General features: G+C 34.4%; 3 protein-coding genes across 4 annotated transcripts in view; 1 reads left to right on the forward strand and 2 right to left on the reverse strand.

Moving 5' to 3' along the window:
* Positions 1-747: 747 nt before the first annotated feature.
* Positions 748-14,214, forward strand: LOC135681961 (uncharacterized). The gene is made up of 21 exons (XM_065196647.2): positions 748-861; positions 2,131-2,222; positions 2,668-2,702; positions 3,089-3,191; positions 4,376-4,499; positions 5,261-5,309; positions 5,872-5,919; positions 6,486-6,641; positions 6,752-6,813; positions 7,301-7,372; positions 7,577-7,817; positions 8,902-8,990; positions 9,129-9,206; positions 10,054-10,099; positions 11,045-11,095; positions 11,472-11,570; positions 11,948-12,115; positions 12,411-12,747; positions 13,133-13,220; positions 13,838-13,917; positions 14,037-14,214. Exons 2-21 carry the CDS (start codon positions 2,150-2,152, stop codon positions 14,093-14,095), a joined length of 2,058 nt encoding a protein of 685 aa, XP_065052719.2. The 5' UTR covers positions 748-861; positions 2,131-2,149; the 3' UTR covers positions 14,096-14,214.
* Positions 14,215-15,532: 1,318 nt separating this feature from the next.
* LOC135681963 (charged multivesicular body protein 5) lies at positions 15,533-21,808 on the reverse strand. The gene is made up of 8 exons (XM_065196649.2): positions 21,652-21,808; positions 19,941-20,045; positions 19,356-19,402; positions 18,746-18,839; positions 18,344-18,415; positions 18,025-18,133; positions 17,557-17,684; positions 15,533-15,976 (listed from the first exon to the last, which is right to left on the reverse strand). Exons 1-8 carry the CDS (start codon positions 21,718-21,720, stop codon positions 15,920-15,922), a joined length of 681 nt encoding a protein of 226 aa, XP_065052721.1. The 5' UTR covers positions 21,721-21,808; the 3' UTR covers positions 15,533-15,919.
* A 1,097-nt stretch (positions 21,809-22,905) lies between these two features.
* LOC135681960 (diacylglycerol kinase beta) overlaps positions 22,906-27,254 on the reverse strand; it is a 32,308-nt gene continuing 27,959 nt past the window's right edge. For both annotated transcript variants that reach the window (XM_065196646.2, XM_065196645.2), the window contains exons 23-27: positions 26,997-27,087; positions 26,240-26,405; positions 25,667-25,787; positions 25,253-25,313; positions 22,906-24,694 (exon numbers count right to left, since the gene is read on the reverse strand). In XM_065196646.2, coding sequence (XP_065052718.1) covers positions 24,578-24,694; positions 25,253-25,313; positions 25,667-25,787; positions 26,240-26,405; positions 26,997-27,087 — 556 coding nt within the window. In that variant the 3' untranslated portion in view covers positions 22,906-24,577. The remainder of the gene's footprint in view (positions 24,695-25,252; positions 25,314-25,666; positions 25,788-26,239; positions 26,406-26,996; positions 27,088-27,254) is intronic.

Below are 27,254 nucleotides of genomic sequence, written 5' to 3' on the forward strand. Positions count from 1 at the left end.
TCGCAGATGAAATATCGATCTTGATACCAAAAATCATAAATGGATTGTTCTTACCTATTAGCATTGTCCGCAAAAATTTGTAAAGGGTCCCGCCAAAAAGTCACCTATTTTCATCAAAATGTGCAGGTTCCTTAAAATTAGAGTTTCCTTCTTTCTTCTAACTTCTAGTTCATAAAAATCCCCAGTCAATGCTCGTCATATAAACAAGGCAAGCAACATTAAACACCAGGAACCCCACAAAACAATAAAAACAAATAAAGTCTAAATGCAAGTGCACCGATTTCAATTGGCCGGCGAAACAGTTTCAGTCAAGATTTTTTCTAAACTGTATCCTAGAAACAATTTGACCCCCGTAGTTGTCAGCTGAACGAGCGAGCCCTATATTCTTGCTAAAGGCTCCCACGTTACTCGGCTCGATAGTCGCACCAAAACTTGGTACGAGCAAAATAAAACGAAACTTAAACAACTAAACTTATATTTTGTATGAGTTTTAAAGGTATAATATTTTAAAGGTGAGCTACGCGAATGTCTTTCAAGTACGGCTGTTACAACATGGCCGCTTGCTGAAAGTGTATGGCTGAATGTCTACTGGCCGAGAAGCCGCTGTGACTTGAAATAACTTCTATCTATCATCGCGACGATAACGAACCGAAACGGCTTTGGCGGCACTTAAAAACATAATCTTGATTGACAATCCCTATACTGGGGCTGGACCGTATACTGGGGCGCCTTATACTGGGGGAAACGTTACCAATATGGTTGAAACGTTCTGATATACAATAACAGCAGCAGCAGCAGCAACAACAACAAGTGTCAAACTGTCGGTTGACATCGTGAAGTAACATAAAATCAAACCAAAAGGTAAATTCATCTTACCTGAATTCTTTCTTGATTGATGTATCTCTGATATATATTTGAATATCGTTTTTTGACAGTTCAGTTTATTTTGGGACGTTATCTTAAGACTAGACAAACCTAAATATTAGTATACGAGGTTGATGGCCTAAGCTAGGCTTGAACTTCAACAAATTGAATGAAGGGTCATTCGGCGAGATCTCTTATGTATTCGTCTGTTTTAACTTTGAATTTTGTTATCTTCTAAAATCTCTTGTAAACAAGTATCTTATTTGGTATTTGTGGGTGGCTGGTACATAAGGTTAACCATTTTTTGAAAGAAGGAAGAACATCGAGAGAGAACGGCCTTGGAAAGTATGTGACTCGATCATTCTTTGGCAGTTTTATATTTCTTTATTTATAACAGATCAAAACCATTTGTCTTGTAAAAAGGAAAACAATTATCAACGGAAAATAACAGATAAGATTATTTCTTGGTCTTATTGGTTGTAGATCACTCTTTGACCCTTTTGCTGATTGTTGTTGCAGACTGTTGCACCTTTTCAATTGCAACTGATTTCCATAGGCCTACCAAAAATCCAGACTAGAGAACAGAATATTTAATCAAGAGAAGATATATTCTTTTGTTGTGTTGTGGCATGTGTACATTGGTAATACTTTGAACTATTAAATTAATCACGTGTTTTTTGCATAGTGTTATATTAGGAGAAACTCCTAACTGAGTTGATCAAATCTAAACAGCGTAACCTTTTCAGTTTTTAAAACTTCTAAATGTATTTGAACAAAATTATTGTTGTCATTGTTTATTCATTTGTAATTTTCAAATTTTTCTTTGTTACAGCAAATGATTTACTCAGGGCCAATTATGATTACCACCAGCTCAGGGAAAATTAGCTAAAACTGTTATTAATTCCAATATGAAGATTGTAATCTTACCACCATATTGTTAGGTTTGCCAGAGTTAGATCATGTGATCAAAGTTTTAGATTCAAGTCAGGAGCAGTAATAATAATACTCGGCAACAGCAGTCAATTCTGAGAAATCAGTATGAAAACTTGTTAACCTTTTCAGCTAAGATTATAATTTTAAATTATCTAATTTAAGTTGAATATGGTGCATGTGTCTCAGAAAAGGTATGTATTATGATTTATAGTCAGTTTTCCTGCACCTCTTTTGTGCATCTTTTGGTTTAACATTGCTCTATTACCCCATTTGAAAATCTAAAAAAACTGAACCACAGCTAATTTTGTCAATTTCATTCTGATCATTATTCAGTTTTGGTTTACTGGTTGAAATGATTAGAAGCACATCTGAAAGCCATGGCTCTTCATTGCTAATTGGTAATCAGCATAGCAGCAATAGAGATGGTATGTTGCCAATGCTTTTTTGTAAATGCTGAATATTTTATTGTTATGAATTAAAAGCCCCCTTCACAGCTAAAATTTGTAAGATTTGCAATTACAATGTCAAATAAAATTTATTTTGCATCACTGTTTCTTATTCAATTTGGGGCTTCTCAATTTATCATTATATTCAATCACGAATCTCCGAAAAGTAGCTTTAACCAGATATGTCATTTGAAATACTTATAAGACAGCTATACTCTGTCCAAGAAATTTACTAGATTTTCTATATTTTTCATTAAATATACATTTATGAATCTCCAAGTTTCAATTTGCTTTTACTTTGGACATATAAGTTGTCAAAAAACCATTTATCTTACCATTTACCTTGGCTTTGCCTCATTATTTTAGCTGTTAAGATAGTTCCTGTTTATTTGTTACAAATCTTGTTCTGAAATATCTTCTTTAGGGTACAGTGATTTTTCTCAGATGAGTGACCACCCGGTATGAAAATTTGCTATACAGCTAATTAAAGACAAACTGAATAAACTGAACTCTGTTTTTCAGATTGATATGTTCCACTTTCATATTTTTGCAATCTTTGGCTTGTCTTATAACCAAATCAATGCCAAATATATCACATATAAACCTTGTCAAAGCAGTTGGTATTTTCAAACATAATTTTTTGCAGTCTCATTGCATTGCTTCTAATGTTATTTTGTAGGCATTTTGTGACTGGCCATTGAAAATGAGAAAGATTAATTCATGATATTCTATTTTCTAACAGTGGAAATATGAATTTTATTGTATTTCTTATTGTTGTTCATTGGATATGTAGTGATATCTGCTTCTATGTCATGTGCTAAACTGCACTTTTCTTTAAACTACAGATTGAGCAAGCTGATTGGTATAATGTTAATTCAAAACTCAGGCAGTTTGGATATGACCCTGTTATACTTACACATGTTAGTAAGCTGAATAGCACTGCTTCAGGTTAGCTTTTGTATTGCTTTCAATTTTTTATTGAATAGTAGCTAAGCTGTTTTGGATTATTTTATTCACAGATTAGAAAACCATTGAATTCTTGGGCATTCAACTGAGAGGCTTGGAGGGTTATGGTCCAGACTAGCTTATGAATCACACCTTTAAATATATAGAATTGGGGATGACAGGGTAAATAAGCGTCCCAAAATAGAATTTTGTCTTTTTGCAAGGAAAAGAAGCTGCCCTTAAAAGGAAGTAACCATTTAGGATAAAGAAAGTTTTGAATGATAAAGAAAGTTATTAATTTTGTATCCAAAATAGATGCCAAGGATGATCAATCTTGATGAAAAAAGAGCAAAACTCTTGATCTAAATTGTTGTTGAAAAAATTGTTTAGGTCAAAATACTACATAGCTGCTGTTCAAGGTCTTACGCTCACTCAGAGACTCACAAAGTTGGCATTTTCCCCAACTGGCAACTTCTATTCAACTGACAGTGATTTTAAAAATTAAGTACTTCAGTTTCATTGGTCATCTTCAATTGTACACCATAGAATTTAGATAATAGTTTTTACTCCTAGTGAATCTCTAGCAACTGATAATCATTCAATTATGAATAAGATATTATCACATTGTTCAGTCGGTTGTGCAATATACTAAAACAAATGCAATGATTCACAAGCAAGAGATGAAAACACAAAGTTGACTTAAGAAACCTTTTAGATGGAGCTTTCCCTAAAAGTAAACAATGTAGACTGGTGCTGTCATTTCAATATCAGATCTTAATTTTTGCAAATACTAAAAGCAATTCAGGGGTGGAAGCCATAGCATTTTAGCTCTCTACCAGGATACACCAAGGTTGATGCTGTTCAACGACCACACATTGCTGTATCTTTCACATTGCTGATGTCCATATGATGTGCTTTCATTTGAAGTTGCAAGTCCCTGATGCAGTTGAACATATTTCTTAAAAATATTCTTGTAGCTATTAGAAATCCCGCTCAGATGGCATGTTGTTATTTATGTTTTTTTACGATTAGAAATTGATCGAAAGTTGCAGTTGATAAAGGCAACATTTATCTTAACTTGATCAGATTAGCAGGTGTTGTGATTTCTTATTTTCGATTCGACATCTATAACGTATCTTTAAGCTGATCTCACAATCGTTTACTTTAATTGCATCTTGCTTTTGCAGGGTTTGTCATCCTCGATGAGGTGGTTGCTAGTTCTTTAAGAATGACAATAGACAATCTTCTAGACGACTGTGAAAGAAAACGAGATCTTTTGAAGGAGCTTGTCACATCTTCTAACCAAATACAGTATGTTTCTTCATCATGATAGCCCCAGTTTCACAGTTCAACAAAAACACTTACTTGGTTTGCTTTTGCCTTTAAAGTGAACTGTGTAGCAAAAGAGAATATGCATTTAGTCAGTTAGTTTCAATTTTAACAAAATACCACACTTTTTTTCGATCTAAGTTGTTCAAGGCTAGCACAAGCTCTCCATGACTTTAACCCCGCGTTTTCATTTTTTGATGAAATATGGTAGACATCACTGGGTTAATTATTTTGGGAACAATTACCTATATTTTCTTAAAACAGGACAAGGTAGCTGATTAAAGGTGGTAAAATCTGAAATATATTAAAATTGATAGAGGGTAAAATTGGTACTAAAATTATGATAGAGAGACGGCGGTACAGTTGGTTAAGGCATGTAGGGGTGGAGTCATAACACTAGTTTGAAACGTTTACAGGGCCCACGCCACAAAGGTGGAGGGGACAAACTCTATAAATCGAACTTGAATTTAGTGCTTCAAAACAGAGCCTCTTTGTAAATATTTTTGCTTGTCAAAAAAGTGGAGGGGGGAGGGGGGCTCCGCCCCTTCACTTTGGCGTGGGCCCTGGTTTATAAAGGTAAGGGAAACATGTCAGGAGGGCACTTCAACATTTCAAGCTCCCTTAGAGACAGTTTTTTAAGTTCTTTTAAGCTATTTGGGAATGAAAAAATTGCTACTTGATGAGTAAATATATACCTACTAATTTTGATGAGCATATGCTAAAGCTGATATTTTTCTTTAAAGAAGAGACCTTGATCGTGTTCGAAAGAGCCATGAAGATAATGTCAAGGAGGTATTATAGTTTCATGATTATTTTCCTCTAGCGTTTAGAATATGTCTTAATCTAAAACTGATCCCGACCTGTGTATAGAGAAAAGGGTTCTTTTTCTATCTTAGACTCTTCAACAAAGTGAGATGTTAGCGTTTGCAGATTGATAAGACATTCCATCCATCCGCACCTGATATAAATTATTGCTTTCCTTGAATGATTTTACAACGTTTATACGGTTGTCAGTCAGAAGGCATTTACGTTTGCTGTTCCGTGCTATCTTCAACTCAATAAGCAGAAAAATCATGATAGATTTTGAAGAATTTTTTCATTTTGATTTATGTGGATTTAAGAAGATCTCCCAATACCAATCTGGGTATAAGCCGTATTACTAAAGGGTAAAAAATGACCATAAATGCAAGAATTTGATCCGCCGCAATGCTGGGAAGGCGTCCTTTGTCTATCCGAAAAATGGGAGGAAGATGTTTATTTGTTGATGATACAATTGTACCTTTGTCTATACAATTGATGATACTTTTTCACTGTAATTGGTTTAGTTTGTGAAAGGTCGCGCTCTTTGTTTCAGATTTTATCCCTGCAAGCTTCTCTGCAAGCAGAAAAGATCAAATGTGAGGTACCCCTGTCATATGCGTTACATTTATCTCTGCAGTAGCTTAGTACATTGGCGGTGATATGTAAAATATTTGTAGTCCACTTTTATATAATTTGGACCAGTGGAATTCGATCTTTTTGAGTGGTGCGGCAAGCACAGCTATTTTTCTTACTTTTTTTATTAGCGTGGCTGTTTCTCTTCCATTTCCTATGCAAAATATCTTATTGTAGAGGTAAATTTTCACGTCATGTCGAATAAGAGGGGCAGTTACCCCGCCTCCCTCAACTCCATAATTTCCGCCACTGCATTGGAAGCAGTCGGGCAGCTGTGTGAAGCAATTTTCCTTGAACTATTTATATGGTGACTACGGCACATCTACAAATAGCAGCACTCATGTAGAAGCCACCTTAATTGACATTACTGCCCATGTCGAAACTCTGTTATCATATTTTCATACTTGGAAAACAGAAGGTAGGCTAATTCAATTAGCGCCTCTAGTTTTAACTTATTCGAGTTTCATGAAATTCTCTTTGCATTGGTCTTGACTACCTACTTCAGGCAGTTGACGGCTTGGTCATTTACTGTAGGAAATGGCAAGGCAAAGGGAGGTAGAGTTGCACAGTCATTCAGAGGAGGTTCAAAAGCTCGTGGCCGCAAACTCAAAGCTACAGACAAAGTTGAAAGAGCAAAAGGCCAATGTTGTCATACCAAGTTTTCGACCCAAGGCACATGAATTGCAAGAGGTGATGATAATGAATTTTCAGTTCAATTGCATCTGTTGATATTAATTCGCAAAGAGCTTCTTTGAATTTTTGGTCTTAAACTGGGCTTTTCAACACCACATTCTTCATAGGTCCCTGAAGAAAGATCAAGAAAGGCAGAAGAGAGAAAAGAAACAGAAAAGGAAGATTCGAGGTTTAAATTCTTAATTTCTCCTTGGTCACTGTTTATTTCGACTAGATCGCTGTTTATTTCTATTCAGGTTTAACCACGTTGTTGCTTTGTCTAAGCAATTTTTGTAAATTTTTGAAATATGGGGAAACTCTGTTATTATATTCCACATTTGCTACTTCCTAAATAATCGCTAAAGTGAACGGGTCAAGTTGTATGATTCAAGTGCAACGATGGTGATCTACCTTTCTCTTATTATACCGAAAGCAACCAAATCTGTTGTTTGACCAAAATAATCGATACAGATCAAAAGTTCGCTGTTCATACTAATGTAAACTTAATTCTTATCAACCATTTGATGACTTCTATAATATTCGACCAGCTAACTCACTAGTCAAAATAGATTTCTTTCCTGGTTAACTCACCTATTTTGATTAATGAATTTTTGTATATGTTAGTGGATCAATTTGTTGTGCAGTGACATCACAAAAATGCGATTCTTGCATTGTAGAAAGTCAGTTGATGAAATAAATAACTATGATGAAAAAGTCTTGAAAATGGAAGAGGAACTAGAAAGGTTAAGGTAAATCATCTTTCAGATCACTCTTCAGTTTTTTTTGACGTATATTAGAATCTTTAATTTTGATCTTTCACCCTTTGCGAAAAGCGCTATCCTTTTAAAAACCATTTCCAAATAAAAATCATCCGCAGATGGTCTTTTTTGTAATTTTTGATTTCCTCAAACCTCAATGAAACTGTTTACAACTTTTCCCTTGAATTTTTACAGGAAAAAATCTGTAAGAAAAGGTGAAGGTAAAGGGAAAACGAAGTCCTGTAAAGATCTTCAAAAGCAGCATGAAAGAGGCAGAGCTAAAAGAAGCATCGACAAGATATCATACGGAGACTCTGTCAGTAGTGAAGAGGGCCAAGCATATTCCGAGCTAACAGAATCTATGGACACTATGAGTTTGACATCAACGATCTCGTCTGGTATTAGCGATGCTGGGTTTTTATACAAGCGTTTGAAGGTACATTCTCAGCGTTTTGTAATCTTTAATGTACCAGTTACATCAGCTGTAAGCTGAAAAGTTTATTTTTTATGTAGGAAGCACGGAAAAAGGAAGGGTGTACATTTTCATCTCCTATTGGTATTTAGAACGTACAAGAAGTATTTGGAACGTACCAAATCAATGGTGATGATCGTTTTGGGAGATAACTTTTAGGAAGTAAATCTACAATGTCGTCATTTTGTATCTGATATTGCGCTTGCACGAGTTTTTACTTAATGAAATTTGCGGCTATTTGCGGCTAAGAAGATATATGCTATCTTGAAAGAGTTAATTACTTGTTGGCATATCATGCTAAACGGCGACAGCTTGTCGTAAACTTACTAGACAGTGAACTCTATAAGTCGAAAACTATTACTTATTTGATGGATTTTTTTTGGAATCATAGTCTTAGGCCGGATTTTACAGCCGATTGCATTTTGTTTTATCTTTTTTTCTTTAAAAGCAATTTCTTTCTAGTAGATTTTTCTAAAAGTTCACTTAGAAGGATAGAAGTGCTCAGACGAACATTGGTAGACGTTTTAATTAAAAATTTACAACTAAACTTTATTGAAATTGTGTTTCTTTATTAAACTAATATGCTTTGGCTTCATAGTGGCTTTAACATATTGGGAAGGAAACTTGAGTTGAATGAGACGTAGAATCTGAAAGTTACCTTGAATCTCAGAGGTGCTTGAGGGATGTGATGACCCGAAACCGTCATGATTTTGAAAGCTCTCCAAAATATCATTGAGAAATTCAATTATTCTTAGGATAAAATAAGATAATTTTGTCGGTCGCTAGTGGATAATATTGTTTGTCACAATGAATTTCATTGTAGCAGCTGTAACTTAAAATGTCATGCTCTAACGTACGGCATTCGTGCAACGTGCGTAGGTAATTTTGTTTCCTATTAATCTTATTAAGCCCTGCAGGGCAAGTAAAATTCTTTATGTTGCTAAAATGTTCTTATATGTTATTAAACTATTATGATATTATGGTTTAAATTATTAATTGGTAAACGGAAATTGTTACAAATTATCAAATTGATACTTTCTTTTGATAGATTACAGAGAAAAAGTTCAAGGAAGCAAAAAAGTTCATTAAAGAGCTTTCTGAAGAAAATGGAAAGCTGCTTGCTGAACTGGATAAAAGGTAAAGTCTTTATGTAATCAGCTTGAGAGGAAGTTGGATATGCTGTTATTGTAAATATGAACGGAAAGATTTCAAGTCCAACACAATGTTGTTTTGAATGTGTCTTAGTGTTACTGATATTTGTAAATTCTCCTATAGGCCAAAAGTAAAAGAGTGGAAGAAAGCATTGGTACGAAATAAACAAATGGAAAACGTTCTACTACAAAATAACTTGAGGTATTTCCACAATAAATTTTGTGAAAAACTTTGTTGAATAAACATTAACAGTAAACAGGGTGCCATTGAGCCTCAGGCATCAAAAGACAACAGCAACATGCGGAAGGTCCAAAGATCGATCAAGCTGCTAGGAAAGGTTTTGTTGCCATACCACATCGCTAGCTCAAAAAGAATTGCAAAATTGTATCTCCACTCAGGCTAATTAACTAAATTATTCAAGATGGGATTTAACACGCCTAAATTCAGTGTACGTTTTCTCTAAAATCCACCTGCATATGAAGCCACTCTGTTCTAAAATGAGGTCGAGCGGTGTAACATTGGTTTTCTTAGTTCTAAAACCGCACACTGAAATTCTGATGTAAAATCATAGGAAAAAGCAAAATATATTCTATTCTCGATAAATGGATTGGCATTACAATTCGTCACTGGATGCAATACACACCTGCCTGCTCTTAAATTTTTTCTTTTTTATGCACAAGAGCCCCTATACACATTTTTATTAAAGGTAATGTGTCCAGCTATAGCAAGCGACTCTGCGGGGGTTTTTAGAAACAAATGATTTTTCATGTCATCGCCCCAGTCATTACGGTCGTTCTGTTTATTTATCCTGCTGCGAGGTTAGCTTTTCATGTGAGCAGTTTTGCATCGCAAGAATACTAACCAATCGCAAACTGTTATTTTGATGGGTGGCTTGACAAGTTGGGTATACGCAGTCCTTTTATATGGATACATTACCTGTTACGTGTTGCAGAAGATTATTTTATTTGAAAAATTTACTTAAGTAAAAGAATTTTGTGCTCTATTTAATATGACTTTTCTTTAGTTCTTTCTTCCTTTTCTTTTACAGCCCCACTTTAGATGCATCTGAACCGAATCTAAGGAGATGCAATCATGTAAGCTTAACAATTAAATTTCATCTGGAAATTACTCTCATAACATGTAATCAGTATAGCAGAGTACGGTGTTTGGAAGATTTTCATAAGTTTGAAGTGGATTGTGATATTCTTTAAACTACCTTAGCCAAACGTTTAAATAAGATTAGTAGAAAACCTATAAAAACTAGGCCTTTTTTGCCTTTAAGTGGATCGGCACGAAATAAAGACTGTTCCTGTACCAACAGTTTTCTCGTCGTTTGATCAACAGTATTCGCTTTTAATTTTTAGGAATTATTTGATATAAAAAAAATGAAGTTATAGAAAAGTTGTTGATTAGCATGTCGATATTGCACGGAGCAATTTTATAGTTGCTACAGCACACCCTGTTATGTTTGAACAAAGATTCTAAGCATGTCAAATATAAAGTCCTTTTGATGCTGAAGATTTTGCATTTTTTCAAAGCCAGAGTGATTGGCCACTATGCCCCTGGTCACTATACCTCAAATAATAGCCAGTCATCTCGGGTATTTAATTAGTGTACTTCGCTTCCGACCTTCGTCCTTAGGATCTCGTACTCTGAGATGTATCACGTAGAAAGCTTTCAAGAGCAATAACGCTTTCCGTGCAGTCTTCATTGACATTTATTGGTTGAGGTCGATAGTTACGTATTAAAAACCCTGTGTGTTTTATCTTTCTATTAAATTTTAATAACAAAGTAGATAATGTTAGGAGAAATTTGTTTTTTTTATAAAAAGAAACTCGAGTTAAGAGTAAAGTAATAGATTGGAAATAGAAAGGTTCTAGCATCTAGTTCGAAATGACTTAACCCTTAGTCATTCAATTTACTCTTAGTTAGGCAGATCTGCTTTTTTCTAGATATGACATTGAAATATGAATGTATGATAGCTTCTTACTTGTAGGCTCATTCACTGGCTTGAACTTATCAAGTTGTTTCTTTAACAGGTTGATGATATCGATTTCTTCCCAATCGATGTCTGCAGACAGCATCTTAAGGTAGGGTAATTTGACCTCCCTTGCTAGACACCTTGTTTTAGGAAAGGCTGTTCCAGCTTCTTATGACACGTTACTGGTATCTTTGCATGAAAAGCACGTGTGGATTGCCCATTCAGTTACTTGAAGTAGTTTTTGTTATGCAATCTGCAAAGTATAAAGATCAGAAAACGACTAGGAGTGTTTGTTTGGATTAATAATTTCTTAAAGAAAAAGGGTGCAGTTAGTGGCGAACTCTTTTATTTTAGTACCAAAGGTCCAATTTCCATCATAATGAAGGTAAATTTAGAAATGAATTGTAAAAATCATCGTGAAAATCAAAGATTGAATTTTTTATTCGAGTGCATTGTTTTTTTATTACTTTCTTTTCTTCTGTTAGGCAATTTGCAATCGTATCGATGTTACCAACATCAATGATATAGCACGAAAGCTAGATACGCTAGAAGAGTCTCTTAATGCAAACTACAGGATGGAAAAGGTATTTAAAACACACTTCATTATCGATAATTTCAGTCAAGTCAACGTTTTATTTCATTCACTTTGGTTGATTTCCTGTAAGTGTGGATAAAAGTTTTCATAAAATTAAGCGAAAAAACACTGTACTAGCAGTGGATACTCTAAGAAGCCATGTGTTATAATTTTGAATACCTCTTCTTCCTGGAAAAAGACGCTTTAACTTGTATACGTGGTGCAACAGCTATTGAAAAATTCGCAAACAGAGAGGCGTAAACAAGCTGTAGCCAAGTAAATTCCTTTATCCCCAGATTGGAAGCTGGTACGATTTGAAATAACAGCTTTTAGAATATCTGTATTATAGTATTAATATATATGTATTCTAAAATTTATGCGTGATAGGTATTAAGAAATTTGCTGAAAACAGTTAGATCACATGAAAGAGATGTGGCCGATGATGTATCAGTTTGCTCAAGTAGGGCTGAAAATGGAAGAATGGCTGGTGAAGAACAATGGAAGTGTTTGGTGCCCACCATTAAGGTCTGGAGAGATGAACTACGACAACTGAGGGTAAGTCAGTTTGAAAGTATAAATCAAATGGGCATCCTTTATTTCACTGCAGTAAGTAAGGATATCCTAAAACCCTTTTGAATGGATTACTTCCATTCCCGCAGCGAAGCCCATTTGGTCGGATGGAAGTATAGAATCATTCAAGTCATACGACGACAACAAATTTCATTTTTAAAAGTATTATATGTATAGTTTCATCGTGTACATTTATGGTTATAAAGCCTTTGTTTTCAGTATGAGTTGAGTTCTAGAGTTGAACTAACATAGTTTTTACATATCTTATATTCATCTTTAGGATCTAGCAGAGGCTATAAATTTCCTCTCGGACAATCTTCTACCATGGAAGCAGAAAGACAGTAAAAAGTCACAAAGCCATGCCGTAAGTGGTAAGGTCTCAATGGAAACAATAAGAATTCAGATCAGGTCTCTGGCGGATGAATGCAAGACGGGTCCAATAAAACACAGTCGGGGTTTGCCGAGCAAAGAGGACTTGCAGAATGTCGTGGAGCATTTCATGAAGCTTTTCGATGTGGAAAATGTGGCAGGGACATTTGCCAGGATGAACGATATTTACGTGAGGAATTCTGAAATGGTAAACGTGCTGCACACATTGAAAGATCTCCTGGGTCTTGGTTGGTATTTCTGCTAGATTTATGGTTCTTGGTTTTGAAGGAAAAAACCCTTTCGTCGTGTTTTGTCAACCAATCTATTTTCTAAACTGCATTTTGTTGGTATTAAATCATTCTTAGTGTAGCATAAGGCAAGTGTTATAAAAATGGTTACTCTATTGCAAAATCACGATTTCAACTCAAATTTTAACAATTTATGTCTGTTTCATGTCCCTTCGTTTCGATGATATAAATTCTTACATTAAATTTGCTGTCTAAATTTGCTGTTTAAATTTGTGAAATAAATCTCCCTTGTATGAATCTACCTAAGATTAGCAAATTACCCAATCTTCTTGATTTTGGATCCCTACACTACACTCTATCTAAAAGAGATGTTTAATTTTTACAGAAAAGAATGCCAATTCTGCAACAATTGTCAATGCTGTTGGGGCCCTAGCAAAAGCCAAACACCTTCTGCATATTGACGACTTGGATGCGTAAGTCAGCTTTTTAAAAAAAAGTAAACAAATATGTCAAGTGGATCCCAGTGATATGCATTTCATTCATGCAGTTAATAACCAAATATGTGGTTCTATCACGCTAGAGTTTCTCAAATAAGTTGAAAAAAGAATGAGATCCTAACAGAATTTGACTCTTTGACGCCCCAAAGACCACGACGTGCTTTTATGTACAAAGAGAGAGTACACTTTTTCTTTGCAAGAACACACTTTATAAGAGCGCCGGGACATGATTTGCCATTCACTAAAATTAGAAGTAAAAGCAATGTGTTATTAAAAATTTCCTCTCATATCAATAAGCAATGCCATGCAAGATTGTTATTAAGTGGTCCAACCAGCAATAATTTATTGTATATAGTATATAGTTAATATAATAAAACAGTTGATGTGTTGGAATTAAAACAACATTAAGAATACCGGAGCCTCAAATTATCCAAGAATTTAGAATATCAACCTTCAGCACAAATTTCTGCTTCTTTCAGAAAGAAAAGAATGTAAGCTGCAAAACAAAATGGCCGATTTTCTTTTGAAACTCTTGTCCGCTTCCTATGGAGACGACCCTGTCTCACTACGAAATAATTCTATATGTTTTGCAGTGTGATCAAGCAGCTGGAACAGTATGATGATTTCTATATTGCTTTTAAATCGGTGATCTCGGATCTCATGGAAGTCTTGGGTAATTTCCAGTATTTTTCCTTTGTCTGTGTAGTGTCATATTTTTAACTGCTTGCAATCTTTACAAATTTGCATCGTGTCGAACTCTCAATGTGTAAATGAGTTTTTTTCATTTTCCAGGCATCGACGATGTCGATGAGATTTTGCCAGCAGTGCGTGCCCTTGTGCGTTTCCCTTGAATTGCGGAGGAGATCTGGATCACGCAGTTTAAAAATTGTAGATTTGTACTGTTACGTTGTGCATTTTATCGTGTTTATAAATTTGTTCATTAATATTTTTAAATAAAACAAGTATAGCACACGTGTCTCTGTATTGATTTTGTTCTATTCTAATGAAGCGCTGTATCTTGGAGGAAATACTGTTATGAAAATCGAGCAAAATACTGACTTTTTAATTGTACTTAGCAGGGTGTTGAAATAATTAAAATTTATTTGTTGATTGAGATCACTGTAAGGTAAAAAAATTTGATAAGAGCCTGGAAAATCAATCCTTGTTTTATCAACTGACCAACTAAATAGGAAAGTGGTACTTTAAAGTTGCGAAATTTAGACTGTAAGACTAATTTAGATCAGAGAATTTAGAATATAGTAACCTTGGTCAGGCTTGCCATTTGGCTGGCATAGATATGTCTGCATATGCAAAATAGTAGCATAGTTGTCTAAAAAGATTGATTCTACAAAAGAAGATGCGCAGATTGAAAGAATTAAAAAGCGCGGAAAGAGTTCCTGTCTTACTACAATCGAAAACTTTGTTCTTTGTCCAGGGTTGTGATGGGAAATGAATAAGTATGGCGATGAAACGTATATTGTGGCCACAAATTAAAGTATCTATAACATATGAATGAATCTTGGCAAAATTAGCAATTCTGATTTGAGAATAAGCATTTGACTCACCAAATCTTGGTTCATCAAGTCCCTACCGCGAAAAATTTCCTTTATGATACTCACATATCCAATTATTTTGGTTCGTGCCAAGATCTAGCCTGTGCCCAAGTCTCGAGGCCAGGACTTGGAGACAGTTATTACGTTTGTGCCAGGATTCATAGCATGATGCATTTGTTGTATCTATCCAAACTCATCAAAACAACAACTAGTGCATAAAGTTTTCAACGTGCGTGAACTTTTTCTTGTCCTCACTTGTAACTGCTACCGCTATGGTTAGTGTAATCAGTTGGGTAGCTGACACAAACATTGCCCCCAGGAGACGAGAAATTGAATGCAATACACTTCAATCTCTCAATGCTCGGTTTAGGCGATGCTTCGTTGTACACAATTCAATTAAAGGTGTTGCTTTATTGGACGCTTCCTAAGCATGTCCAAATTTTTAGAGCGACTTTTCCCTTTTCCAATTTCAATGGCATCAATTTCTGATATCTCTAGAGAGATCAGAGGGACATCTTCTGGAACAATCTCTTGGGTATTGATGTAATCGACGAAGCTTAGGCAAGGGGGATATTTTGGTAAGAAATTCCTTTTGTTAGAGACACTCGCATTACAGACTGTTTTGGCACTGTAAGTTGAATTATGGAATGTGCCAGTAAGACACCCTTTAACAAAAGCTCTGTTAATTTAAGACACTGACAACAGAATGCTAACAAGACAAATATAACGGACAGTCAATTTACTCAAGGTATTTGTCATTGCAGGAAATATACGAATTAAAGGTATGCTAAAATGTTTAAACAGGTAATTTTATGTGAACAACCATGTAAATGAGTAAATAGTAAGTTTTCAGACAAATACAAATACCTAAATATTACGAAATAAAGATTTATAACAAAGCTTTACTTAAAAATTTCAGTTGCTTGTATATCAGTTACCTTTGCAAACGAACAAATGTAGAGGCGCAACTGCCTTCAAGGCCCATAATTTATGTAATGATCTATTTCTATGCAATATATTGTTGCAATTGTACAAGCTTGTGGAAAACCTAATTATGACAGAAAACGAACAGAATATAACAAAATTATTTACTAATGTCTGTCTTAATTATTTAGTGTACAGTTAGGTGGTCTGGCTTGGTAGCTCTGGAAGCCCGAATTCATCTACCTTTACACCATCCTGCAACAGAAGGGATACAACAGCATAAAAACAATCTGTATAATGATGTTTAAACATAGATCATATCAAATTGCAAAACAGAGATGTTCTTGGATCATCATCAGGTACAAAGCAACAGTTGGATTCAAATTATAACTCAAAGTCTATTCCTCAATGCTACTTAAAGATGAGTGGACTGCACAATCTACCTGGAATTTCACAAGTCTACTTCTATTTGAGGCTTTGATGTTCTGGTATCAAATATGTATCTTTTATGGAAAATCTATTCTTTATTGAAGCAATTTTCAAATATGGAAAGGAAGAAATATTAACCAGGAAAGAAATATGCACAAAAAAATAAATTCTAGGTGCATTCGGACAGAAACTGACTTAGAAACAACACAAACACCACGCTATATTTTGACAGACAAACATGTTATGTTGCCACGATAAAGCGTTCACTGAAACATGATTTAACAAGTATCGTCAACAAAAACCAATGAACGCATACCAATCACCCAAGCAGATCAAACAAATTTTATATAATAATTTCCACCTGCTGATTGATGACAAAGAAGTTTCGGACATTTTTTAACATTCACCCCTCATGGCTTATCGACGGGACAAGAATATTGGTGATATACTTGTCCACACAAAGATTCAAACAACAACAGACACTTTTGGAACAACGCCTTGCCACCACACAAAATGCCGCACATACTCCCACGTTCACACTTCAACCACAATCACCACCTACCACAGCTACTTCCAAATAAAGACACATTTCACATGCACATCTTCCTACCTTATTTACAGCTATAGTTGTACCAAATGCGACCTTCACTACATTAGGAAGACGCCCTATCAGTTAAATACCCGTAATGTAAAGAAGAAAAGACACCTTCAAGAATTTACAACAGATGACCCAGATGCCACAGTCTCCATTCATTTTAACAAAGATAGCCAGACACAAGCCAACATGAAAATCAGTGGAATTTGCAACGCACCGTATAACATTCAACGCAAAACACTCGAAAAACGTATTATTTTTAAACTTGGTACTCTTATTTCTAATGGCCTTCAATAGAAAATTGTTGTTTCTTTCCTAATCCAGCTATTATCAATTTTCATCTTATCTCATCTATACGCTTTATACCCCTCACATATTTCCATCTTGTCTTACATTCTACGTCGTATTTCTACTACGCTCCATATAGTTCATTTTTCGAGTCTACTCTTCTATTCTCTTCTTAACTGTTTCTCCTTCTGTTTCATCTTATTGTGCAAAGTCGTTATCTCATTGTATCAATGACCTAACACTTAACAAGACTTAACACAATGACTTAAAAAGACCTTTGACTTTCATGCAACCAAAAATTACAAAAATTGATAGAACACTACCTCCGGACATTAAAAGTATGTAATTCAAAAGCAACATTTAATTATGGGAAGTAGTGGAAACTTTATACAGAATCAGTCATGGAATGTAGGCAAAACTTTTTGACTTGTGCCATTTCCAACTTAGCATGTTATACACACCTACTATTTCTTATCTCTGACAGTGTCAAAGAGAAGATTTTTGACATTGCTCTGAAACTAACCTTTGTTCGTGAGCCTGAAGCGTCTCTTTCAGCTGGTATAGTGTCTGGCGCAGGTGGTGAGCTTAGTGCATCATCCAAAAATGCAGCATCTTGGTCATATGCAAGCTCATCACCTAAAGCATCAAGCTCTGGAAAAGGCAACATTATGAACATGTTAGGGCAGAGATCTCAGAAGATGCCAATAAATATGCAAGACAATATGATAAACATATAGAAACTTTTTACTACTACTGGGTGAATAATCAAGTAACTGGTTGATGGGCTATATTGAAAACCAAGAAACAGTAAGTGAATCTCACAGTAAGTGAATGTCAATGAAGAAAAGGTTGGGTAAGGTTCCACTTTGAGACTATTTTGGTGCATGAATCAAGGCATTATAGCACACTTTGAAAGTACAGCTACTGATGCTTATGTTGTCCTTCTCAAATTAACCTGGTATTATATGTATCAAAATTGTCTTCAACATACCAGCTTCCAGGTCTGCGTCATCAATTTCCGGAGTACCATATTGCCTTCCAAGGGCTTCTTGCACCTCATTGGCCTGGTCTAACATGTCTTCCATTTCATCTTGAAGGTCCTATACAAGTAAATTAGTCAATGTTCAAAAATCTGATAGAAATCTAATGAACAACCTAATCCTAGTATTTTGAATAGAAACATAACAATAACAATACATTTGAAACTAAAAAGCAATCATCTGTTGGAAAAGACAATTCTTCATAATAAGAGTCCTTATCAACACCTGACCAATGAACAACAGAAGTAAAGGATTTTCAGTAAGGCTGACCTCAATTTGATCAATATCAATTTTCTTGTACTCCCTTTTCATTTCTTTTACACCGAGCTTCATTGCATCAACCTGTTTAAAACAAGATGTGAATTTGAAATCAAAATAGTAAATTAAAATTTACTGGAACATGATAAATATAACTGCTTCAGTTGCAAAAAAAATAATAATGAAATTATGATAATTTAAAAGGGGAGTGAAACATGTTCTAAATTAGTGGAAACTTGCTGCTGAATCTCTTTTCATTATGCTAAATTCAAGAATGAAGAAAGAAATGTTATGCATGAAAAAGCATCTTCTGGAAAAAGCAAAAAAAATTACATTGGACAAAAATATAAAAATTTATTTCAATTTAATGTCAGCATTGAAATTTTGAATCTGTTCTTTAAAATTAAAACTTACAGTAGTTTTTGTATCTTTCAGAGTCTGTGTGGCAAAATTTGCCTGCTCCATATTAAATGATTGTTGTCTTAAGTTATCCATTTGACTTTCGTACCTGGGTAGAATTTCAAATTAGGTTTAGCCTGGAAGGGATAATGTTCAAAAGAAGTGACAATAGAAAACATGAAATTGATTTTATGATGACATAAAGATAAAAATTTTATAAAGGATTTGACCATGATTAGTAACTAGGGGGGTAAAGTTTCACCCAGAATAATTTTTGGGGTCAAATCCTTTACAAATTTTCAAACTTCATATCATTGTAAAATCTATAATACAAGCACAAACAATACAAAAAATTGTATGCAGCCAAAAATTATGGTGATAAAATCTAGGCTTAAAAAGTCAAATAATGTAGTTTGTAAAAATTTCAAAAAAGAAGGCTGTAAGTCGAATAGGTGTATTTATATGTTTAAAACAATGAAAATATCAATTTATCAAACATAATGTGAACAAATTATATCATAAATATACCTATTTTCAAACAAACATCACTGAACTTGAGGAAACATTAGGAATCTAAACTTCATGTTACAGAGAATGGTGCATAAAACTTTGAACATAGCCTTACATCTTTTTTTGCTTCAAAACTTTCATTGCTTTTTGCTTGACCATATTCTACAAAAACAGCAAAAACTTAATTTCTAGCAAAAGTAACAAATTGATTTGGGGAGCACTGTGTTTGTTGACTGAGACCTTTCATAAAATGTATTAAAAAAGCAAATAATACTTATAGAAATCCTAAGTGCAAAATCTAATTAGAAAATTATGGCCTTGTTCAAATTGGGTGTGTAATACAAATTGACTCTGCAATATGGAACTGTTATGGGCTGTTATGCAAGCTTGATTATCTCCAGGCTGGAAAGAAATGAACACTTTTCAGAACAATCAGCATGCTGGGAGGTTGAGAATGGTTTGAAATAATTTTCACAAGCAATAGTAGGCTTAATAATAAAATACACAAAACTTATATACAAAAACACTAAACTTATTTCAGAATAAAATTATGATATAATTAGTGTACAGTATGGCGACTCTGTAGTAACAAAGTTATGGAAACTATTATCTGCAAATAATTTTACTATCACCATCTCAATTCACATTGGTTAATTATTTTTTATAAAACCAGGAAAAAAATAATTGATATTAATTCAACCTTTGAAGGTCCATCTCTCATTTTTTTCATCTGTTCTCTATACTTTTTTAGATCATTATCAAGCATATTAATCTTCTTTTCAATTGATTCTGCTCTTGAATCAACCTGAAAAAGAATTGAATTTTGATAAAATAGTCTAATGCAAAAAATCTAATAGCAACCAAAATAATACATTTTAGAACTGCAACAAATCATAGGAAGAAAACCTTACTTTCCATAAAATGGTATAAATGCAAACAATTGAATGCAGATATATTAAATACATGATTCAGGATTAACTTTTTGCAAATAAAAATCTTTTGCATAACTAGCATTTGTGCCTATAGAACCAAAAATGTTGCTTGATGAAAAGAAATTTGAATTTGAAAAATCATAACTACAGTAAAAAATAAACAGCCCTAAGCCCAATCTAATTCTACAGTTTAGCTAAAATCTATTCAACAAACAATTAAAACAGCATGTTTATGACAATAATCAACTTTAGAATCTATTCTATAGCCTCAAAAAGCAGCCTAGTCTATAGCCGTACATAGCCTTTTTGTTTATATCAACCTCCAAACATTCTTTGAAGATTTCAAAAGTCAATAGGATTTTAGTACAGGGGGTGCTCTCTCCTCGATTAGTTTACCTATTGAGAGAGCTCCTCCTCAAGAAATTCCTCTCCATACAAATTTCTAGTTTATGGTAATTATTTATATTAACTATTTTGTCGTATTTTTAACTTGTTATAATTTACTTTCATGTTAGTTTGTTTAATGGATTTTTGTATGTTGTGGAATTTTAAAATGAAAACTAAACTGAACTGAACTGAACTGAACTGAGCAGCCAGAAATCACAGGGGTGGAAAATCTCACATCAGGAAATTTTACTTAACTTTATCAATGTCAAACTGTTTGTCATATTCAGAAACTTGTATACATAGGTATGCATTGGTAAATTAATTACAGGAACCAAAGTCTGAGATATTCTTGGAAAAGATACTCTTGCTCAGCAGAGAGGTGTTGAAATTATCATAGAAGTGAACCCTCTTACAATTTATCTGTGTTCCTTGGTTTAACCTGTACTTTTTATACATAGGCATCTTTCATTAAAATAAAGAATTTAATTGAAGCATTTTATAATAACTGAAGGTTCAAAAAGCAAGCTGCTTTCCCATAACAAACAGCATGACTTGTACTTATATAAAATATCATAACAGCTTTCAAGATAAGTTTCCAGAATTAGAATGTATACTGATAGGATGATTAAATAGTTGGGCATGACATCCAAACAGAGGTCAGTCATGGCAAATGAAAAAGTTTACCCCATGGTCTCATATGATTTACCCTCTGAAGAAACTCATTTAAGTACCTGTGCAAGCAGAGTAAGTCTTTCAAATTGGTTGCACAGTCATTGGTAATGGGATTGCGGCAAGAACAAGGATATTTTTAATTTGTAGTTCTTTTTGGTTCAGTTTTAATGATTTAAAAATTCACTACAGACAACTCAAATTAAAGCCAACATTATTAAAAAGGAAACATGATTTTATAAAAGAACTTTCATTTATGATAAAGACACAAGAAAAACTACACAGAGCAGGAACTATATGCAGGGGAAATTCTTATAAGGCGGGTCTCTAATGAGGAAACCTAATCGAGAAGAGTTTGGGTTTTTTTTTCACTTAATCGCATTGGAAGAAATGAGAATTTTTCAGTCAACATGGAATACTTACACCAGAAATACAATCTGTAAGGTTTGGGGGCGGTGCTTTGTCTTTTCCTCTTCCAAATAATCGATTCATTTTGGTTTACTTCGTTTACCACTTCTTGTTTTTCAGATGCAATTTTCGTTTGGCCTCGACTCTAATTTGCGCATCATTTTGCGCATTACATCATCAATAGAGAAAGTTCCATTTTGCCGACTACAGCAAATTTTCAGAGGATTACGAAGCAAAAGGATTATCTTCCAAAATATGACTTGCACAAGGACGCCTGTGCCATGGAACTGTGGCCCCCTTTTCCTCGCGAAACCGAGCCTTTTCTCCGTTTTACTATCGTTTTGCTCGTTTTCTTTGCGATTTGCCCCCGTTGCCTTCTTCGAGTGCAGGCTTGCCTGGATTTGCAGACATTTTATTCCTACTTAAAACTACAAAAACTTTTTAGAACTTATACTAAGCATATTGTCCCCGCTGGTATGCTAATAACGGGTTTGAAATCTATTGACTATGATTTTTAGGCACTATCTTGACAATACTGAAAAATCATTGATGATTAACCTTTTAAGGCATTTTCGGCTCCTAACTTTTTCGTCTACATACAAGCCCTGTCTTATCAATTCAAATTGAAACAAAATATTATTCTTGTTCAAAATTAAAGATATGAAAAAGAAACAAAACAGCATAAGATTATTTTACCAATATTGTTGACAACTTCCATATGTGTGCTTCATAACGTGTTTACATCATATAATGGCATTAAAATTTCATATTTTCTTTAACATCGCAACTAAAAATTTCGAAATTATCACAGCGTCTCAATATCATTTAAAACTCACTGATCTTTTAAATGATTTTAAAAAGTTCGAGTTATCTTGTGAACATTAATTCGAACTTATACTACTTTTAAAACCATCACGTTTCATATTTTTATATGAAACGATATGATAGTGCGTGAAAACGAAGCTCTAAAATCAAAGTTATAATCAAATTTATCCCAATCTGAAATCACAAACGCAGCAGAGATAAATTTCTAATAGCTTATTCTAGATTCCTACTGACTCCGTCATGGAACAACTCAAATTCGATCGAAAAACAATTTTTAACACATTCGGGTTAAAACACGAAAGTTTTTTGTAATGGGTGGAAAAATAGAAGGGGAGAGCAAATTTTATTTCTTTGAAATATATTTGCTTATTTTCAGATATCAATCACTTTGCAGCTACGTGCTTAAATAGACAAAATAAAGATGAATAAATTAAAACACATCAGTACTTGTGCAGAGTAAGGTTTTACAACTAGTATTTACGATTATCACAATTCAACAACTTTAATATCAGTGCAATAAATATTTTAATACTGTACGAGCATATATCAGTGACGTCATTAACTATATTAAATACATAGGTAAAATGCTGACCGGCAGATATGGAATCAATCCGTATATTAACGAATAGCACCAGCTAACAGCAACAACATCTTAATCTATGTGAACGACAAGCTTATATTAAAAAAAGAAATTATTGTGTTTCTGGTCCACTGTACCGTATGATCATAAAGCAGTAGCTAAAATCAATGTGGCTTTATTCAGTTAACTTTACGATTTTGGTTGAATGAATAAACGCAAGTTAGCAAATCATTTTGAATATAAATTTCCATCATGATCTTGATAGAGGGGTGATGCAAACTATGAAAAACTATGATGATTCGAATCAAATTAATCTATGTGGCAATAAAAAGAAACTTATGCTGTTTACAAGCTTTTCACTGAGTATAAGAAGAATGTAGCAACTTTCAATGAGATTTTCCCCTCAGTTATAAAAATACAGGCTAAGCAATAGAATTTAATAAAGTTACTTTTAAAGGGAAAGGACAGGTCACCTAAGAAATATAATTTTATTTGACGGTAACAACAAAAAGACAAAGCAAAATTGTTTTCGAGGTTAATAATTGTTATTTTCTTCCCCTAGGTTTCTAATTGCAAGAGAGCAGATCCAGGGGGAGTTATTCAAAGAAAACTACTTGACGTGTTAGCTTCGTCTCCAAATTAAAACCAACTCAAGCATATCATAGGAGCCACCAGAAAGCCACTTCAACCTTCGTTTCATGGGACAAGTTAAATAGAAAATGTCAAACAAGCTAAGCATTAAAATAAACTACTGATATGATATAATGATGAGTAATGCGTAAAAAATTGCTTCTTAAATGTCGAAGAGTTTATACTGGTAATATGCATTATGCATTCCCGATCTTCAGTTTCTCTGACCTGCAGACAGTATTAACGTTTCCTGCATTAGCTGGCAACTGTTCGCGTGTAACTGACTCAATATATTACATAAAATAGTGCGATTAATCTGGCGAGGAATAAACATTTATAAAACATACAATTAACGCTGTTAACTGATTAGCATATCTGTTACTTCCATATTGCATAGCCCGTAATTTTAAAGTTATGTATTAACTAAACTTACAGGCGCATTAAAAACACATAAGACTGGCATCATTACTGTTCAAAGGTGATGCTTGAAGTAAGTCAAAAGATCTGACCGTAGGATACGGAAGTAATATGACCGCAAATGGGCATGCCTCGTACGTTCCTTGAGAAAGAGGCGGGGAATCTTGCAAAATATCTGAGATTCAATTGAAACATTACTTTCCGCTTGGACTGAAGAGGCAACATATGAGGCAGACACATGCATATTTATACAGTTCGATCATATAATAATGGTTCTGAAAAGCCCCTCCAATGTAGAGTAGTTCTAGTCTATCTAGTTTGATTATATAAGTTCTAAAAGACAAAATAATTAACACTAGAACTTTAGTGGAAGCCACTTGCTGACAATGTTCAACTGATTGCGGCTTTGTCGAAGCTATAACTAGACGTGAATGCAATAACTTATTTGATATATCAGCATTAAAAGGTTGATACAACCCATCTGTGAAATTATTCAACAACAGTTGATCTCTTATTGGAAGAGTGCCAGTTGATACCCAGGAAGCCTCTTCTTGAATGCGAGGGTGGGCGCAGCATCGGTGCTTGGTTCTTGTGCGTGATTGTAATCTGCGAATACACATTTAATATATGAACAAAATACGATTAAGGTGAATAAACGAAATGAGTTATCGTATGCCTCCACGATGAGCAAATTTTTTGACCTACATAATGACACTTTTGAGGTGCGGGCATTGCTCGGTGGTTGGGGTCGCGGAGTACAGATCCAAGAATCCGTGGTTCTATTCACTGACATGACTAGACTTTCTGTAATTCCAGGCGTAGGAATAATGAAGCGTGGTCTCGTCAATAGGAAGGACCAGGAAACTCATCGAGGATCACTGCTTCCTTCTCTTCTGAAAATCTAACTTCGGAAGCAAGGTATTAACAAATACAATGCCTTTTTGACATCGAGCCCCCCCCCCTCCCCTTTGGCAATAAACATGACTATATAAGCAATCCTCGACAGAACTATAACTTGACACAAATTCGTGCTTAGCAACATGATAAAAGTTTACCTTTCTTTCTTGTCTTAATCTTTCTAGTCAAAAGTAGCATAAGCAAAGAAAATTTGCAGCCAAAATTCTCAGTAGCAGAGCAGATGCAGATTTTTAACGTCAAACTTACAGAAGCTGGTGATTGGAGCCATGGTTCCCCATCAACTTGCATTGGAAGAGGGCGTCTGGTCCTGTGAAACATTTCAAACGTAAGGCATCAAAATCATCACATAGAAAGCGGTAATAAATACTGCTTATCTGAGGTGAAAGGTTTAAAAGTTGTTGTCTTTCTTATTAGCCAATCTTTGTTTGGCGTTACAAAGTACACGCTGGTTAATGGACAATCGATATGTTTCTGGAATCATTTTGCATATATAAAGACACAACAGCAACTTAAAATCGTATGAATTAGAAGCACTTTGGAACACAGCAGAGTAGTAGTGTACATACGAAGTTGTACAACAAAACAGCTTTGCTGTTGCGATATTTAAGCATTGTAGGGAACAGGAGCAGAATGTGGAAGATCACACGATAAGTTGCATACCTGATTGTCAAAGTTGAACACTGTGCTAGTCTGAGCCCATGTTGTCTAACACCAGCAATGATCTGACCAACATAAAGAACATTCTCTAATCCAATAACTTCAATACAGCGATCTCCAATGTCTGGTAAAGAATAATGATTAAGAAAAGCTTGAAATGAAAAGTAGTCGCATTAAAATCAAGCTTTTCTTAACGACTAGAGATACAAAACACCAAAAGAGCACCCAATAACAAAATGGTTCAATTAGAAAGGCAGAGAAACCACTGAGAGATTAGGATTTGCTGGTAGAAGTAACATTCATAATGAGAAAATGAATGGCAAAGAAAATAAATTGATGTGCCCGAATGCGTCTTATTGAGCAGTAGACTGTTTTTTTCATAGGATTTCTGGGACAGGAAAGAGGAAAACAGATTGCTTCCATATAATTACAGTGAAATGCCATTATCTTATTATCTATGATATAAAGAACTCAAAATACTTACCTCAAAATGTGGTGCATAAATCAAATTAAATTTATAATTTTGAATAAGAATATTTTTAAAATGCAATTCCTGGTTATCTAAACGATTCTTACCTTGCTGCAATGTGTTTACATCTTTGACTCCATTTTCTTTCGGTCGTCTTTTTTTCTTGTCGACTTCCCCCCACAAATTTGCTCCTCCGTAGACACTAGGGATGTTGATGATCGCAATACCTTCTAAGTTAGGCCCACTCAGTAGATCTAGCTTCTGCCCATCGCACTGAAATAGCAAGAAAAGCGTTGCAAGCTTTCTACATATCTCATGTGGCATTTAAGTTCAAACTGATGAGCACTTTAGCATTATCAAAGCTAAATTATTTTGACGGTTAGGGACTGTTTGAACAGTTGATGAATATATAGTTTCTTATGGGCAAATTCTAACATGAAGTCTTTCTTATCGAGTTCACTTGCAAACTTTAAGCATGCAAAAACATGATAAAGGGCCCAATACTAAAGCAAAAAACGCACTTTTATTATTTGCTGTGGAAGCTAAATTTATGTATATTCTTCAGAAAACTCTAGCCTATTACATGTCACATATTGCCTTTTGTATACTCATTATAACGACAATTTAACCATATTGCTTTATTCTAACGACTCGACCAGTTCTACCGACAAGAAGCTGAATATTCCAAATGTACCTGTTTGACATCACATTATAAAAGGTTCGTCCCCTACTTCTGGCGATAATGCCAATTCAGTCCATACAATTGAATTCATTCGCAGCTTGTCTTTAGATTCTTTCTCACTATTTGTCGAAATACTTCCCTTAGCAATATTGATATAGGCAAAAACAGAGACCAGATCATACCTCGACTTCAATGTCTTCTTGTAGCCGTTTGCATGATGCCGAAAGCTGCTCCGCAGTACCAGCTTCAAAATACCTCAGCTTATTCTTTAGTCTGGAACATGAAAGGCAACAGTTAAAACTTCTCTGGTCTAAACTAACCGAAGGAAAAAATAAAAAACACCAGAGACAAGAAATATTTATCTTTTCATCAGACAATACTCTCAAGCTTTAAAAATCATCCTCAAAAATGACGGGTTCGGGTGAAGCATTCAAATATAC

This window comes from Rhopilema esculentum, chromosome 16, assembly GCF_057945365.1.
Source record: "Rhopilema esculentum isolate cy_ngs chromosome 16, ASM5794536v1, whole genome shotgun sequence".
Taxonomy (NCBI): Eukaryota; Metazoa; Cnidaria; class Scyphozoa; order Rhizostomeae; family Rhizostomatidae; genus Rhopilema; species Rhopilema esculentum.

Bases quoted from the DNA above. Each gene is read 5' to 3' on its own strand.
- LOC135681961 (XM_065196647.2), top strand. From the start codon at position 2,150: ATGATTAGAAGCACATCTGAAAGCCATGGCTCTTCATTGCTAATTGGT. The intron at 11,571-11,947 runs GTATTTAAAACA...TATGCGTGATAG, and splicing joins CAAACTACAGGATGGAAAAG to GTATTAAGAAATTTGCTGAA. The intron at 13,918-14,036 runs GTAATTTCCAGT...TTCATTTTCCAG, and splicing joins GGATCTCATGGAAGTCTTGG to GCATCGACGATGTCGATGAG.
- LOC135681963 (XM_065196649.2), bottom strand. From the start codon at position 21,720: ATGAATCGATTATTTGGAAGAGGAAAAGACAAAGCACCGCCCCCAAAC. The intron at 18,840-19,355 runs GTAAGGCTATGT...AATTCTACCCAG, and splicing joins GTTTTGAAGCAAAAAAAGAT to GTACGAAAGTCAAATGGATA. The intron at 18,416-18,745 runs GTAAGTTTTAAT...TGTTTTAAACAG, and splicing joins TGAAAGATACAAAAACTACT to GTTGATGCAATGAAGCTCGG.